The sequence below is a fragment of the Moschus berezovskii genome, chromosome 7 (genome assembly GCF_049115385.1).
Source record: "Moschus berezovskii isolate FMDL1 chromosome 7, NW_MosBer_1.0, whole genome shotgun sequence".
Lineage (NCBI taxonomy): Eukaryota > Metazoa > Chordata > Mammalia > Artiodactyla > Moschidae > Moschus > Moschus berezovskii.
Window position 1 is genome coordinate 85,372,673 of NC_142466.1, and position 18,207 is coordinate 85,390,879.

At 44.3% G+C, this 18,207-nt stretch overlaps 1 protein-coding gene across 4 annotated transcripts in view; it reads left to right on the forward strand.

Annotated features, from left to right (window-relative positions):
- Positions 1-4,376: 4,376 nt before the first annotated feature.
- The window catches only part of NTRK2 (neurotrophic receptor tyrosine kinase 2), a 409,841-nt gene continuing 396,010 nt past the window's right edge, over positions 4,377-18,207 (forward strand). The window contains exons 1-3 of one of the 4 annotated variants that reach the window (XM_088838074.1): positions 4,377-4,623; positions 5,518-5,808; positions 6,216-6,784. In XM_088838074.1, coding sequence (XP_088694200.1) covers positions 6,573-6,784 — 212 coding nt within the window. In that variant the 5' untranslated portion in view covers positions 4,377-4,623; positions 5,518-5,808; positions 6,216-6,572. Of the gene's footprint in view, positions 4,624-5,072; positions 5,809-6,215; positions 6,785-18,207 lie in introns of those variants that run through there. The other 3 variants (XM_088838072.1, XM_088838075.1, XM_088838073.1) reach the window with 3 other exon arrangements.

The window sequence follows — 18,207 nt, forward strand, 5'->3', positions numbered from 1 at the left end:
AGTGACTTCACTCACTTTTGTAGTTAGAGTTTATTGAGTTTTCTATGTAAGAAATCATGTTGTTTCTTTATAAAGGTGGTTTTATTCTTCCTTTCCAATATGGATTTTTAAAAATCTATATTTCTTGACTTACTGTACTGACTAGAATCTCCAGTATAATGTTGAATAGAAATGGTGAAATTGGATATCCTTGTTGCCTTCTTGATATTTGGGAAAGAGCATTCTGTTTTCCACTTTAAGCATTATGTTAGCTGTAGGTTTCTTCATAGATTCTACTTATCAATTGAGGCTGTTACTTTTTATTTCTAGTTTGCCAAGAGTTTTCATGGGGTCACACAGAGGACACGACTGAGCAACTGAACTGAAAACTGAAATACATAGAATTAGAATGGCTAGTACTAATAGTAGTCAAATACTTTGGTAGACATAGTCAAATACTTTCCTAAGTTTTTTGAAATCATGATATAATTTCAAGTTTTTAGTATGGAAGTATGGTAAATTGCTGATCGCCGAAGAATTGATGCTTTTGAACTGTGGTGCTGGAGAAGACTCTTGAGAGTCCCTTGGACTGCAAGGAGATCCAACCAGTCCATTCTAAAGGAGATCAATCCTGGGTGTTCATTGGAAGGACTGATGCTAAAGCTGAAACTCCAATACTTTGGCCACCTCATGCGACGAGTTGATTCACTGGAAAAGAGTCTGATGCTGGGAGGGATTGGGGGTGGGAGGAGACGGGGACGACCGAGAATGAGATGGCTGGATGGCATCACCGACTCGATGGACATGAGTTTGAGTGAACTCCGGGAGTTGGTGATGGACAGGGAGGCCTGGCATGCTGTGATTCATGGGGTCGCAAAGAGTCAGACATGACTGAGCGACTGAACTGACTGAACTGAACTGATGGTAAATTGTGTTAATTTTAAAATATTTTCTGGTATTATTTTTCCTTAATTATTTTGTGGAATTCATCAAAAAAATCATTTGGCCCTGGAGTTTTCTTTTCTTAAAAATTTTTTTAAATTTATTTTTTATTTGGAGGAAATTGCTTTACAATGTTGTGCTGATTTCTGCCTTACAACAACAAAATGGAGTTTTCTTTATGGGAAGATTTTAAACTATAGATTAAACTTCTGAAATAGATATGGGACTATTCAGGTAATCTATTCCTTCTCTAGTGAGCTTTGTTAGCTTTTATCTCTCAGAAATACACCTCTTTCATTTAAACTGTCAACTTGATCTGCATAGCATTGTTCACAACATTTCCAGCTCTCTCATGTTGTCATTGCTTTCACTGCTGTTATTGATAACCTGGCATGCTGCAGTCCATGGGGTAGCAAAGAGTCTGACATGACTGAGCAACTAAACTGAACTGATTGATAATCTGTGTCTTCTTTCTTTCATTTCTGGTTAGCCTGGAAAGAAATTTATCAATTTGACTCATCTTCTTAAAGAATTGTCTTTTGGCTTCATAGATTTTCTCTCTTGTTTTTCTGTTTTGTTAAAAAATTGCATTATTTTCCATTCTGATCTTTATTATTTCATCTCCCCTGTTTACTTTGTGTTTCATATGTTCTTCTTCTGGTTTCTTAAGGTGGAAATTGAGGTCAATGGTTAGAGACATTTCTTCTTTTCTGACATAGGCATTTAGTAGGCTACCTGACATAGGCTATTAAATTCCTCCTAAATACTTTAAGGGGCTTTAGTGGCATCGCACAAATTCTTTGTCTAAATATTTGTTTAACATCTGCCTTCCCCACCCTCCTAGATTTACTGAGCACAAATTCTGATATGTCATGTTTTCAGTTTCCCTTTTGAATGTTTCTTTGACCTTGTTCCCTTTGTCTTTTCAAGTAGTTTAATTATCTGCATGTACTAATCAGTACTGCACTTCGCTGAGTACTTAAGATGGACCTTCTGTAGACCTCTGGAGTGCTCTCTCTCTCCATCACCCTCTTCACTGCTTCTGTCCTTGGGAACTCTGCCTTCCTTGATTTCCCTGAACTTTCAGCTATATCAGGGAGTTAAACTCTGCCTGCATTCCCTTGCCCTGAGCCACACCCTTCACTGCCTTATGTCCACTGTCTTGAAAGTTGTTGTTTCAGTTGCTTTGTTCAGTGTGTTGTTGGTTTGTTTGGGAGGTTAAATGTTCCCTGTTACTCCACCTTAGTCAGAGGCAGAAACTGGCAGTGTTTCTGTTTTTGTTTTAATCACCCAGTATGGAATGTTAAGATCAACTTATTATGCTATTACAAGCTCTAGAAAATGAAATGGCATAAAAGAGAAAACAAAATATCACTGTATTCCATGTATTAAAACAAATTTTGTTTAGTGGAACTTTTGTATTAATCATATGCATAAATGTACATGTGCATTGGATTATGATCTAAAAGGCATTTTTTACTGTAGGCCATGGGCTTCCCAGGTGGTGCAAGTGGTAAAGAACCCACCTGCCAAGGCAGGAGATGTAAGAGACTACGGTTCGATCCCTGGCTTGGGAAGATCCCCTGGAGAAGGGTATGGCAACCCACTCCAGTATTCTTGCCTGGAGAATCCCATGGACAGAGGAACCTGGGGGGCTACAGTCCATAGGGTCATGCAGAGTCGGACACAACTGAAGCAACTTAGCACACAGCACATGGTGAAAATAGTCTGAGAAACATTATTCTAGGAACATCATGGTCCAATATGGACAAGAGTCTGCAATGCTTAGTCTCCATCTCTGCCTTGAAGAGTTCATATGAATTTGGGGAAATTATCCCTATTTTACCTGAAAACTGTTCACTATCACTTATATAGCCCTGATATCTTGTAGGTCTTAAATAGAGGCAGATTGGTACTTTTATCAGTTAAGAAACAGTTATTGATTGTCCAGTGTGTTTCAGGCACTGTACATGAAAATGTTGAAGTACCAGTGTGAAATAGAGGGAGGCTGTCCCTGGTCTCCTGCCAGAACATACCTGGTGACTAGAGAAGACAGAAAGTCAGGCTCCAAGAATTGATGTGAGTTTTCACAGCACAGAAAAGACTGTGGAGATGGAAAAGAAGGTGTCCAGGGAGAATTATTCAGATAGACTTGCAGGGTTAAAAGTTAAGAAAATGCAGCTGGCCTGTTTGCGGAAACTCAGCTTCAGTTTATTTCATTAAACACACACACACACACACATATATTTTAATACCGACTACATCCTTGAGATATATTAATGAAAAAATAAAGATCCTTGCTTTCATAGAGTTCATATTCTACTGAAAGAGAAATAATATGAATGTAAATTATAAATGATATAATAAGTAAATTATCTATTAAAAGATGTTAAGAGCTATAGAAGAAACAGGGCAGGAACAGAGAGCTGATTAGAAGTGGGGCTGCTAGTTTTAATTTTAAGAGATATTCGGTAGGGGCATATTTAGACTCTAAATACACTAGTATTACATATCTCTGACAATACAAATTCTAAAAATATTCCAACATAATTAAAATTTTCTGGTCTGCAAACCACTCTAAAACTGGCAGTCCTTTGGATGTTACCTTGACACTTTACTGCCAGAAGGGTGCAAATGGACCTTTTCTGGGAAAAGTGGGAATCTAAGGGAGATGTGAGAGTGATGTGAGTATTTCTGTACACACCCTTCTCCCAGGTGTTCCGCAGGGGCAGCTCCGTTAAGGACACTGGCAAGACACGAAGAGGAATGTTATTGTATGACCTGAACCAAAACTTTTTTGCCCTTGGCTTCTCTACTTTGGCACATCTTCACCCAGGAGGGGCTGAGCAGTGAAATGAACTTCAGCCTGGCCAGTTCAGCACCCAAGGAGTGTCACAGCCAAGTGATGGCGGTGAGGGAAAGGCCTACTGGCCTTGTCTTCCTGCCCTGCAAAGAGATCATTTGGATGTTGCCCGAGGATTCCCGCTTATACTCAGCGCCCAGGGTAAATGCTTTCAGTTCCCTTGTAACATTTAAGGCATAGCGGAGATCTCAGCATTCACCTTGGCGTTCAGGGTTCTCCATCCTACCTACCCGCAGCATTTTCGGATAGATTTGTGGCCATGCTTATCTTTTGGAGGAGATCCCATCCCTGTCGCCCTTTGTCGCGGGGAGGTCTGCCAGCCTTTTTCCCGGGAGGAAGCTGGCGAGGGCTGGTGAGACGCTCACGGGTCGGGCAGGGGTGCGCACGCGTCGGGCGCCGCGGGTTGCGCATCTGGAGCCAGAGAGCGCCCCCCGTGCAGTGCCTGGCGCCGCCGCGGCCGTGGGTTGGTGCTCCCAAGCGTGCCGGGCGCTCTCTCCCCGCGCGGGGGCACCAGAGCCCTCGGAAGTGTCAGGCACTGCGGTGCGTTTTCCCAGTTCCCTTTTAAATGACTGCGGAAAAAGAGACTCTCCGAGCCGCAAATGGGAAGACGGATTCTCAGACAAGGCTTGCGAATGCCCCGCAGCCATCATTTAACTGCACCCTCAGAGCAGTTACGGTTTGTCACTCGACCCTCCCGGATCACCTCGTTTGTCCCTTGTGAGACCCCCAGGCTCTGCCCGCGCCGGGCTTCTCAGTAGCTGGATGTGTGTCGTGCTCCGGGCAGCGCGGGCGCAAGGCACGCGTTCGCTCTCACCCACGCACACACGAAAACGCGCAAGGTACGGCAGGGGAGCGAGGGCTCTGGGTGCCCCGCGTGGGGGTGGGCATCGCGGGGAGTGAAGCTAAGATCTGGGAATGGCTGCATCCTGCCAGGTTGAAGGATGAGATAAAATGACGCGGCGCCACACATCGGACAGGCCAGGGTTGCTACCGCGCATTTAGGGAACCCAATACGCGTCAGGCGCGCTCCCTTCCCCTCACATGTCTCTGTTTCCCGGGCGTGTGATGCCAGAAAACGACCGGAAAAAAGACCCGCTTAGAGAGCCGGAGTTGCATTTGGAGACTGCCCTCCCTCTGCCAAAGCACCAACAGGAAGACCCACCAAAAACACCGATCCCCGAATAGATGACCCGGAATGGGGGCGGTTATCCTTGGTTACCAATGCTGGACACGTTTCGGTGTTTACAATATTTATTTATTTTTAGGATAGCTCGTCCTCCCTTTTAGGCAGGATGGGAAAGGAGAATGCAGCGGGGAGGGAGAAGGGAGGGAGGATTCCTATAATAAGAATCAGCGCATTTTTCAGAGCTGAACCGAGCCCGGTTTCCATTTCAAAAAAGGAGACGGCCTCTACTGAGATTTTAGAAGAGACCTGGGTGTGAATTAGGGACTGGGAGGTGTCAGAGCCGGGGAATGGTTCAGCTTAGAGGTACCTGGGTCTAAATGCACGCACACACACGCACACACAGGCGCGCGCGTCTACACGGCCAGGCTGTGTGCGGGTGTGCGCGTGTGTGAACTCCCACATGCTGCTGCTGTCTGCTTCTGGCCAGTGGCACCGATGCCTCCCTCCTCCCCGCTCGCCCCCAGATTCCCCTCCCCTCCCTGTTGCTTTTGTCTGGAGGGTGTTATGGGTTTGTGTGTGTATGAGCGTGTGTGTTTTTGGATTTCAGACTAATTTTCTGGAGTTTCTGCCCCTGCTCTGCGTCAGCCCTCACGTCACTTCGCCAGCAGTAGCAGAGGCGGCGGCGGCGGCGGCGGCTCCCGGAATTAGGTTGGAGCAGGAGCCTCGCTCGCTGCTTCGCTCGAGCTCTCCGAGCTCCGCGCCCAGCGGCAGGAGGAGCCTGGACCCAGGCGCCGCCGGCGGGCGGTAGGCGCCGGAGCCGGGGTGAGCAGCGCGGGCAGTGACCTCCGTCGTCTCGGCCCTCATTGTCCCCCTTGGGGTGGCCGCGGCGGCTTCCCAGGTGGGACGCGCCGCGCCACCTGCCCGCGCCCCCTGCGCCCAGGGGCCGTGGCGGATTCTGCAGCATCATTCGGGGGCCCCGTCGCGGAACCAGCGTCCTCGGCAGTCTCCGCGCCTCCCTTTAAGGAGTCCTACCCCCGGCCGGTGCCATGGGATCCCGTCCCTTGCCCCATTTCCCCCTCCTTCAGCCTTAGGCGACGGGAGAGAGTGGGCACAGTGGTGCCCCGCGGCGTCAGTGCCATCGAGGGGCAAGTTTATTTCTGGGGCCGGCCGGGGCTGGGTACTCATCTATCCACAGTTTCCCGGCTGGGCTCCCGCTGGGGGTGACGCGAGCGCGGAGGGAGAGTACCCCAATTAGTGGCGAATGGGGTCTTGAGCTCAGCCTTACGCGTATCTGTTTGTCCTCAGCCCCGAGGTGCGTCCCGGATCGCAGCGCGCGTCTAGCCCGAAGCCTGAGCCCCAGAGCATCCCGGGAGCGCCGCGGGCCGGTGCTCGGCTCGCTGGGCCATGCAGCGGCGGCCGCCGCGGAGCTCCGAGCGGCGGGAGCGCCCCCTGTGAGAAGGCCCGAGATGCCCCTGCCACTGTGAACGGTGCCGCCCGACAGGACACGCTCAGCCCCTGACACGCTAGGCTCTGCGCGCCTGAGACCAGAGAGGAGAGAGTGGTGAGCGCGGCAAAGGCCACTCGGCGCGGGCAGGGGAGACCGGCCGGGACAGCTCAGCGGCACACACTCAGGCTGACTCGGGCTGGCACTGGTGGCTAGGAATGTCGTCCTGGACCAGGTGGCATGGACCCGCCATGGCGCGGCTCTGGGGCTTCTGCTGGCTGATTGTGGGCTTCTGGAGGGCCGCTCTTGCCTGTCCCACATCATGCAAGTGCAGCGCCTCTCGGATTTGGTGCGGCGATCCTTCTCCTGGCATCGTGGCATTTCCGAGGCTGGAGTCTACCAGTGCAGATCCTGAGAACATCACCGAAATGTGAGTTCCTAGTCCTCTTCCTTCTTCATCCTCTCCTTGCCTCTAGGGCTAGGCTGGTCAGGCGGGTCCCTCCTGGGCATGAATGTTTTCTCAAGTCTGGGGAGAAGTCAGAGAAGAGAGGTGTAGGGCTGGGCCGTGTGTCAGTTACCTGTTTCACTGCCTCGGCGCTGTTAACACTGGGAGAAGAGTGACAATTTAAAATGTTCTAAATAATAGATGTCTATTATATAGTATTCTTATACACTTTATATTTCAAAGCCCTGCTGAGTGTGCTTTAGTCTTTCCATATGCAGTAACTTAAGTTTTGGATATTTTTGTTTCATAAGGTTCTTTGTGTATATTGGGTTAGAAGCAGTTCCAGTAATATTTGTGAGAAAGGAGGTTAAAATAAGTAACTTTTGAAAAATCTGCTGAAGGAAGTTAGAGTGTCTCCCCCTTAGCTTCTTTCTCTGAGGGCTGGAGTTCACTAGTTTCCATTTTCATTTTATACATCAGATTTTGCATAGGAGATTGCATCCAGAGATGGCCTTGAAAATAATCTGTAAGAGGAGAAGTTCCAAGTGTTGAAATGCACTGGCTCAAAAGAGAAAATGTGATCCTTGGAAGCCTAAAAGCTTGGTCTGATTTAATTTGGACTTGACTTCCCAGAGATAGAATTTTGAGATCATTTGGATTACAAATCTTAATTGCCCATTGAATAGTTCCCCAGGAGGAGGTTGGATGATAAAGCAGCATGGAATACTCTGATGAATGCTGTTTTCACCCTGGGACCCCTATGTCCCTGGAAGTGCTTGAGCTTGTCCTGGTCCATTGGAGAAGCAGAATTGTGTATTTCTGTCCTCGTCTGATGCGTTGTGACAAATCTGTTACCAACTAGGGGCTCACCAGTCCTTTCTCTAGCAGTCCCCTGTTCCCTCTATTAGAGATTCCCCCAGCCAGCAACTTTGCCCTTTTATATGTTTTATTAACACGATATTTTATTCATCCATAAAAAGGATTGTAAGGCAAAGTTTCTCCCGGTTTACTTGAGGCTGTTGACACCACGATAGGCAGCGTTGAAAGTAGGGCTTGGGATGTGGCCTTCCGGTTGGCGAGTGCGCATGCATCTCCCCCCTCACCACCTCCCCCCGCCGCCTCCCCCACCCAACACACACCCTGGTTATGCCAACGTTGTTGACCGAGACAACCTGTTTTTTAATGTAAGTAAGAGACCTTCCCAGCCTCTGCTGTTTGTCCTGTTGGTGATGCTCTTGTTAGAGGGCTCAGGCAGAAGGAAATGACAACAGAACAGAGGAAAATGTGCCGGCCCAGCAGTGCTGAGATGTGCCGGGAGCAGCCAGCTGTCAGGCTGGATCCAGGATGCTCAGTTCGCAATCCTTTTGGCAAGGAGAGCAGCAGGCAGGGCTGGAGAGGAAGGGTGGGTAGGGTCCCGACTGTGCCGACCCTGGCTTGGGCTGGTAGAGGCTCGCCAGGCTGATCAGAGTGTCTGTGGCCTTTTGTCAGGATTTGTGTCTTTTTCATGAGATGGGGTGTCAGTAGTCAGATGGAGGAAGCCATATGGAATTCAGAGTCCTTCAGACTATTTTGAGACCATGAGGAGTCCCTGAAAACAGTTAGATGTTGTTTTCTTTTGTGATTGTTTTAAAATTCTGTATTAGGTGATAGATAATGAAGGAGGAAACATAGGGCTAATTATTATTTTTTTCAGTTTAGTATTTTTAAGACCGTAATTGGAGGAAAACTCTCTTTAAAAAATATTATTTTACACCTAAGTGGTCTTAGCTGCCTGATAGATACGAAATTATTAATAACAGATTTGAGTAGAGTTTTCCTATATCAGTTCTCACAATTGTTGTTATTTCCTTTTATCTGATGGCAGGTTCCTATTTTCAGGCTTACTTTTTTTGTTTACATTTACTAAAGCATTTGTCACAGTTATTCATCTAATAATAGTAATCATAATTCCTAATTTCTACTCATTTTCTTCTTCTGATTTGAAAATCCATTGAGATTCAGGGAATGGGGAGGTGTGTAAGCTCAGTGTATAGGAATGGGGAAATAGTTTAGAAACAGGAGTCAAGCTGATTGAGGTGAGCTCTGAGTAAAAGCACTTTTCTCTGCTCATTCCCTCAGCTTTATTTGAGCCTCGTCAGTTTATGTCCCAGTGTCTTTATCTGTAAAATGTATTGAAATCCTTGTTTGGAAAGCACTTCATATAATTATTTTGAATTCTGTTGCTTTGATATCAAAATGACATCAGTGGTTGGGCTTGTTTCACTCGCATCCTTATATGACACCATCTGTGCTCTCTTTCTTACATATTAATATTTGCTTGAACAGCTTTTCAATTCTTGGCCAGTGGATACCAGCTACAGTTGGAACCAAATTACACTTTCTCTCTTTTTTTTTACTTTGTTATTAGACCCAGTGGTGTTCCTAAAATAACCTGTTTTAAAGTTTTAGTTTAATGAAGTTTAGCTGAAATTATATGTTTCTGTTTTTTAAAAGCAGGACTAGTGTAGCTAAATAAAGTGTGATTAGAACTTGCTGAAACAGCTTACTATATCTTTCAAAAATAGTAAATCTCTTAATATCTATATGTTGGGGAAATTGCCTGGAGAATCCATATGGACAGAAGAGCCTGGCGGGCTACAGTCCGTGGGGTTGCAAAGAGTCGGATACTACTGAGTGGCTAAGCACACAGGGAAAAAGTCACAATCACTGTGCCTTTTAAGGTTCAGAGAGAAGCCATGGTAGAACATTTAAAAAATATACCTATAGACTAATTAAGGGAGAGGATTTTATTTTTTGATTCTACATGTATGTTTTAAGCCATGCTGACATTTCATTTTCAGAGTCCTTGTATGTTTTATTAAAAATCTTCTCTTCACAGTATCTGTCTCATATTCTTTACCCATTGTTGTGACCTATGTCTACGTCTATGTCCATCTATAGTTACACATCACACCTGCCTAATGTCACACTGCCAAACGTCACACTGCCAAAATGTGCCAGCTTCTGTTATTTGGAGATGATTATACCAAAGCTGTACTAAGTTAAATTTACAAACAATACTATTGTCACATATAAACAGGATGCAAGAGTAAAGTTTGTTGTTGGAGTTATGTAATCCGCCATTTAAGTTTCGAATGTGTCAAAATGCTTCACAAAAGACACGGTCTATCTCACCCAGTGGTAAGAGATACGGTTCAAACATAAAATAGGTCATGGATTTTTAAAAATCATGGTCAGAAACTCATGACATAAAATCTACCTAGCACGTCAACCATTTTTAATGTACTTTTCAGAAGTGTTAAGTGTATTCACATGGCTGTGAAAGGGCATGCATTTTTATATTGTCCATATTTTATGAAGACCAGCAGTGACTTTTTATTTCTAAATTTCTTTGTTGACATTCACTGATTTGGGATTGATACTTGGAGACCAATCTAATATTTTTCCTCTTCAGTTCAGTTCAGTTCTTCTTAGTACAACATAAATAGGATTTGAGCTTCTGCTGCTCAAGCCTCTGTGTGCAATTCATTGTTGGCTTGGTTAAGCAATTGTAATGTTATGTCATTAATACATTAATTTTGGCTCTCTCACCTGCATAAGCTTTTCCACTGTTGCAATTAATTATACTAAAAAATTCTGGCATTTAGAAGGATTCAAAGGCATCAGATTTTACCACTCTGATATTTACTTCTCAGCCTCTCCATTGGGAGTTCTAGAACCTTGAACTGTGCTTTTGCGTAAGCTAGATTGGACTTGTTAATAAATTAGGGAGTCTTATTTACATCATTTATTATTCAATAAAACTTGCAAACAAGTTAAAAACACTCTTTCTTCCTAGTGAAGGCATTCACACAATTCAGCTCAGCATAGCCATTTGAAATCTCAGTTTCATACCTTCTATCTCTACGCTGAGGAAGTTTTTATTACATTGGATAAAACAATTGAAAAGCCCTGTGACCTTCTGACCCTACTTTCTTTCACCTCTCCCTCTCCATCACCTCTCATTAACTATATACGAAAATGTGTTTGATTATTTTTCTTCTTCAAAAAGTGACATTTCCTTATGGGAATTCAGAGCACTAGAGTTGAGCAAAGAGCCTGGGTTATATATTATTACAAGCAAGTAATGGGAAATTACTCTGTGTTTAGTTTTGTTTAAGATCTTTCACTGTTTCTATCCCATAAACCTCTGTTTGTTTTATTTTAGTATTCTCTTGTAAAGACATTTTCTAAGTCAAAAAGTTGGCTGAACAGCTGAGAGTTGAGGTCTCTTTCTTCCCAGGAACATTCTGCATGATTGCTTTGACTATCTCTAGGTTATAGGGATATAAAACCTAGACTTTTCCTTTAGCTGAGGAAAGGGAATTTAATTTTTCTTTTTCTACCTTTTTTTCTTCTTTTTAAAAAATCTTTGGTACCAAGCAGGTGCCTCCAGTTTTAACTCATTGTTCATCCTTCCTGTTATGAAAAGAAACAATATCAAGCCATTATTGAATATTATACCATGACATTATCCATCCAACTAACTCTACTGCTTCTCTAGAGAGATTCTTGTGGGTTCAAAGCAGTAGGGTAGAATGTAGCACTGAACCTGCTGCTCCTTATGGCAATGCCAATTTTTTATTTTACTTACTGTTTACAAATCAGTTGGATGATTTAGGGGATAGGTTATTTAGACAGGGCAATTTTTCCCCTCATTTGGTGTATGTAAGAGAAAAAAAAGGATAGAAAAAAAAATCTGAACCTTGAGTTATCAATAGTTGATTGATCATTTTCATAATCTATTTGTTCTAAGTTTTAAAAACAGAAATCCCACCCCCAGGTGGCAGAGATCTGAACCCTGCAGTGGCCTGATAATTTTAGCTTCATATTTGTTTTCTGATTGATCTCTGTTAAAAGAGGAAAAAAGCCCACATAATCAGGATGCCTTCTAACCATTTGCTTTGCTCTCTGGGCTGTCCAAAGGACTGTGAAGTGGTAAATATTGATCTCAGAGATGAAGGAGTGAATGAATGCTTGTGGTTGTTATAAACCTGGGGAAAAAAATAATACATAGGTACTAACCTTGCATATTTCAACTCTCCGCTCCACCCATGTTACAAAAAGCTGGAATTACGTGATCTGGAAGCAGCTCCTTAATGTTTCTGGGTCTGAGCTTGTCAGATGTAGACCTGGGGCTTTGGACCCTGTACTCGGATTCTGAAGCTCCGCAAAACTTCAGGTGTGGAGAAAGTTCAGTTTATACATCAGCTCTGAAGTAAGGAGTGGTGCTTAGAGCCCGGCAGTGAGAGAATCTGAGGACCTTCCATGTCATCATGTCCTGTGTGCATGTTTTCAGCATCTGTTCTGAATTCTTCAAGCTATCCATGTCTTTTTAAATCATTAAAAATTAATTTTTATTAGAATATAGTTGATTTACAATGCTGTGTTAGTCTCAGGTGTACAGCAAAGTGAATCTGTTATATATATATATATATATATATATATATATGCGAAATAGATGGGGAAACAGTGACAGACTTTATTTTTTTGGGCTCCAAAATCACTACAGATGGTGACTGCAGCCGTGAAATTAAAAGATGCTTACTCCTTGGAAGGAAAGTTATGGTCAACTTAGACAGCATATTAAAAAGCAGAGACATTACTTTGCTAACAAAGGTCCATCTAGTCAAAGCTATTGTTTTTCCAGTGGTCATGTATGGATGTGAGAGTTGGACTATAATGAAAGCTGAACACCAAAGAACTGATGCTTTTGAACTATGGTGTTGGAGAAGACTCTTGAGAGTCCCTTGGACTCCAAGGAGATCCAACCAGTCATCCTAAAGGAAATCAGTCCTGAATATTCGTTGGAAGGACTGATGGTGAAGCTGAAACTCCAATACTTTGGCCATCTGATGTGAAGAACTGACTCATTTTAAAAGACCCTGATGCTGGGATAGATTGAGGCAGGAGGAGAAGGGGACAACAGAGGATGAGATGATTGGATGGCATCACTGACTCAGTGGCCGTGAGTTTGGGTAAACTCCAGCAGTTGGTGATGGACAGGGAGGCCTGGCGTGCTGTTGTCCATGGAGTTGCAAAGAGTCGGACACGACTGAGTGACTGAACTGAACTGAACTGATGTATGTATTTATATGCCCACATTTTTTTTAAGATTTTTTTCGCATATAGGTCATTACAGAGTACATCCATGTCTTTTTAAATGTGAGATACTGAGAAGACTGGTGGCATGTTAGTGCTGGACTGATGAGTCCAAGTTCACAAGGTCACTTAAGATCAAGGAAGGAGAAGGGGCCTTAGAAATGCTCTGCTTCAACCCCCCCTTGCATGAATGAGGGGCATAGAAGAGAGTTGCTTTTATGGCCATGACACATTAAAGACATCATGGGGCCTAGAAGCTTCTTGCTAGCATCCAAAGGTAGTGCCAAAACCTTCCCTCTAGGGGGCCTCCCCTCTGTTCTGTTTCCTTGGACTAAACCTGACTCCAGCCCACCATTTTAGAAACATCAGAGATGTGAAGACAAGTTTAGTCTGGCTAAGTCTGTGTGAACCCGTCTCTGCTGGAGACAGAGTAGTTAAAAGTTCATGCAAACTACTGATCACAAAGCAATAGTTTGATCTTTGCATGGAAACAAATATATTTTTTTGTTTACTGTGAGTGTGGTTGTTTGTTTTTATTTTAACTCTTCCTCTTCTCTAACACTTTCACAAAAGCCAGGCTGCAGAGAAAGGCCTTCATGAGTTGGCTGCCATGAAAGACGCTGACCTTGCACCTGCTGGACCATCCAGGCAGGTTAGGATTGGAGTGATGGCAGAGCAGACAGAGCATAATGGAGGCCGCTGCCCCAGAGTCTTTGCCATAGTCAGGTGTGGTTATATAGGTGGAGGAACCCACAGCCTTGTATACAAAGTCTGTCTTAGCTTCCATGAAAGCCCTGTGGCCAGAGAGTACTATTCTTTCCAGCCTTCTCTTTGCCTCTGCCTTCTCAGGGCCCCAGGAGGAATAGCTGAACCAGTGAGCAAGCTTAAGAGTTATTAACTCCCATTCGGAATTCATTCTGCTACCATTTGGTACATTGTACACGGCCTGTGCTAAGCCTTTTCCAGTACAAGCGCACTTCTGAGACACACCTCTGGTTTTACACAGGGCTTCTCCCCAAGGGTCCTGGAGAGCACTTTACAGACATCTGCTTATTTAGGTTTAAAACCTCGCTCTGAAGTAGGTGGGAAGGTCCTGACAGTCTCAGAGGGACTGTCAGGTTGATTGGCTTCCCAGGGGTTCTCTGGTCAAACTGAGTGTAGTTCAGGATAGAATTTTATGCAGAGTCTTGCTTAGGGCTTTGTCTGCTTAGACCCACCTGTTCAGATTTGGCCTTGAGAGTACAGGCAATTTTAGGGGAAGTGTAGTTATTCAAATAAATGTTCACAAGTTAAACAGCACAGCAGCGGGAAGGAGGTGGATTGAGGCTTCATCTTGTATCTTTCTTTTCTGCCATCATCTTCTCCTTTGTAATCTGTTGTACTCTTAAGAGGTAAATGATTTATGTGCCCTGGAGAATATAGTATCTTCTAGTAGAGAATAAAATTTTGATAACCATGCATCATTTAGAATCCCTCTTTTTATTGCAAAAAATGACCTATTATTGCCCACCCTTTCCTATAATCTTCATATTCCAGTAATTTCCTGAACAGACCACACACACACACCCTAGAATTCTATTTGTGTGTACAGTGTGTCTATGAATATATAAATATAGGTATAAAACTCTATTCGGTGTGTTCCTTTCAGACTCAAGTATCTTGACTTGTAAAGTTTTTTCTAACAATTGAAGATTTACTTCTTTAAACCTTCTAGACATTTTGGGGATTTAATTGACACACAATGTTATATTAGTTTCAGGCCTGCAACATGATTTTCAATATCTGTATATATTACAAAATGATTACCTTAATAAATCTAGTTAGCATCTATCACCCCACGTGTCTTGGAATTTTTCAGGTAGGAATATTGGAGTGGGTTGCTTTTTCCTACTCCAGGGGATCTTTCTGACCCAGGGGTCTAACCTGAGTCTCTTTGCATCTGCCACGTTGGCAGACAGATTCTTTACCACTGCACCACCTCGGAAGTCCTGTCACCACACATAGTTAGCACATTTTTTTTTCTTATGATGGGAATTTTAAATCTACTATCTTAGCAACTTTCAAAAATATCCTACAGTATTGACTGTGGTCACCATGCTGTACATTATACCCCCACTCACACTTTTAATTTTGTTTTACTCATTCTGGATTTCTCTCAGTGAGGACCTGGCAGAAGGTCTTCTCTAGGTGAAATCTGTGAGCTTCAGGGCAGTGACTCTGAGCTGGGTTAGCCGACCCAGCTACTCAGAAACCCATGTGTCTGTCCTCTTTGATCAGTTCTCAACAGAAACAAAAAAATATTACTGGTGAGGTATTTTTGAACAGTTCTACAATAGTGTTATTTAAACCAAAGGACATTAGAATTTGGATTTTGACCCCTGAAATACGGTGCCATTTAAGAAGGTGGGCTCTTGTGAACTCTAATCTTTGCCATAAAAGTTCCTTATATTTCATGTGCCCTGGAGTCCCCTGATGCGAAGTGGCAGGGGAGCCTGGGCCTGAATCCTCTGATTGTGGCTCACAGTGGGGACAGTTTGCTTCCCTTCTTCGACCTTGTCTTGGAATGTGTGTGCAGGCCTGGGAACTGGGGTGGACAGAGAACTTGACCCGATGGCTGCTGAGTTCTCTGGCAAGTCAGAGAAAACCCAGCCAACACAAACCACACACCCTTTTTGGTCTGCTTTCAGCCTTATTTCACAGCCCCTCTGCTGAGTGGTAAAGAACCACCTGCCAGTGCAGGAGACATAAGAGACATGAGATCAATCCCTGTGTCAGGAAGATCCCCTGGAGAAGGGCATGGCAACCAAGTCCAGTATTCTTGCCTGGAGAATCCCATGGACAGAGGAACCTGGCAGGGTACAGTCCATAGGGTCACACAGAGTCAGACACGACTGAAGCAACTTAGCACGTGCACGCCCTCGTATTGCCCTTGCCCTCCTGGGTTTGGCTTTTTCCCTTTGTGACCTTTCAGTCTCCTTCTTCTGTTCTTGGTCATGTTTTTTATTCCCTTCCACACTGCCCCCAACATACAGGCACACACACTCTCAGGCAGATGGTTGGCTGCAAAGCCCCTTTCATGGGCAGTGAAGAAGTCTTAGGTTGCAGAACCCGTGGATCAACCACCATGGTTCCAACTGAAACTGGCCTGCCAAGGTCAACTCACTCAGAGAGGCAGCAGCGTAAAGGACCCTGGGTAACTGGATGGGGAGATGGGAGTTGGGGTTCAAGTCCACACTCTCACAGTTTCAGAACTCGGGATCCTGGATGAGCCATTTAATCTCATCAGCCGGTTCTCTAATCCTGAAACTGAAGGTTGGGATTAGTTGGATGCTAATCTCTAAAAGTTCTGTGATTCTGAGTCAGACAGCCACAAGCGCCAGTCTTTTCTTTTTTGTTCTGGAATTCACCCTTGCCTCTTCCCCCAGGCCTAACCCAGGGCTTGCTCCAGGTCTGTAGGTATCTTAAGCAACAGAGTCATATCTGTGAGTTTCTCTAGGTTCACCGCTTTGGTTCAGGTTAGATGGCTTTGCAGGTTACCTTCTCCCTGCCAGCCTGCGTGGCCGTGCTCCCAAGGTTTCCCACCCATTGAAATAGCTGTCCACTATGCCCCACCCCCAACCAGAGGTTAGTTTTTTTAACATGCACTGTCTACCTGCACTTTTAGGCAATTGCATCAGCTAATCCACCTGTTTACATCTGATTGGAATACTTGCTACCATGTGTGTGTGTTCTGACCTTTTTAGTCTACTCTTGGTCCATTTCTGTGGTTGCTGCTCCAGAAGGATCTCTAATTGTCTGCCTTTTTGCCAGTCTTCACTTTCCATGACCCTATAAGCTGGAGCTTGCCTGAAATCAACTTTCATCTTTCTGCCTTCACCAAGTTTCATTTTCCTCCTGGCTGGAATAGTTTACCACATGTTTCCTGATCGTCATGTGGGCCGCCTGTCATCTAAGTCAAACTTCATGCAAACATTAGTTCAGTTCAACTAGTGTTTATTGAGGACACTGATGATGCTACAGACAAATTAGGTACTTTACTGAGGCAAGAAGCTTCTGAGTAGCTTATACATAGTGGGAGAGAGAGAGAGATCTAATTTTAATATAATGTGATAAGGACAGTCAGTGCACATGAGGCTAAATCCCACATTTACGTGGTGATTGTTTTCAGTTTGAGCCAGACATGGAACCAATTACAAAGGGTGTTTCCTCCCAAATGTGCAGAGTTTTCATTGTTAATAGTGGGAGGCGTGGACATGTAGACTGGATGTGAGCAATCTGCATGCCTGCTTTCTGACAACAGCCCAGATGAGTTTGGTTATTTTTTCTCTGTCAATATTGTGATGTTCTTGTGGCTCTATCCACTTATATTCCATATGAACAAATTGCCTGTATCTGAAACCAACCTTTCCCTTCCAGTACATGGGAAGGGAAAGAGTGTCTTTGTCTAAAACTAATCACTCCCCGTCTATGACAGATCCTATCCCCTTTAACTTTTCTCTGTTGATGACTTGCCCTCTGTCATCTGAATTTTCAATCTCTTCCTCTTGTCAGTGTCAGAAATTAAGCAGGACTGGGTCCCTTCCATCTTAGAAAAGTTTTCCTTTAGCTCTGTCCCCTTCTTCTCCTTCCAGGTCCCTTTGGTCTTGGCCCTTTTCTCTCTTCCTTTGACTCTTGATCTTAGAAGACTGGTCTGCATTCTGTCTATTTCCTCCCCTCTGAATCCAATCTCAATCCACTGCTTCATCAAACTTGCTCTCCACTGCATCCCAAAGACTTTCATAGAACTAATCTAAGGCAAATTTCTCTGCCCCTCTCTTATTTGCTTCTTAGCTGAACTTGGCATCATTTCTCACTCTCTCCTGAAGCATTCTTTTTCTTTGCCTTGTGTCAATGAAGTTTTCTCATTTTCTCCCTAACTGTCTGGCTGGGGATAGTCTTCTTTACTTAAAGGCTTCCTTTTCTCTGCTTTTCTTCTAAAAGTCGACGTCCCTTCAGCTTTTGTCCTAGGGCTGCTTCTCTTCCTGAGCTATGTCACCCTCACTTACGACTTCTGTTGCCTTCTGCATTCTCCTGATGTCCTAATAATTGTCCCCATCAACTATAGTGATGACCTTTGGGTCATCTGTCTACTGAACATCCTTCTTGGATATGTCATAGTGCATCATGCTTGACATTTCCAAATTAAATCATCATGGTCACCCCAAACCCATTTCCAGTGTTCCTTACCTTAATGAATGGCGCCACTGCCCACTTGGTCAAACTGTTTT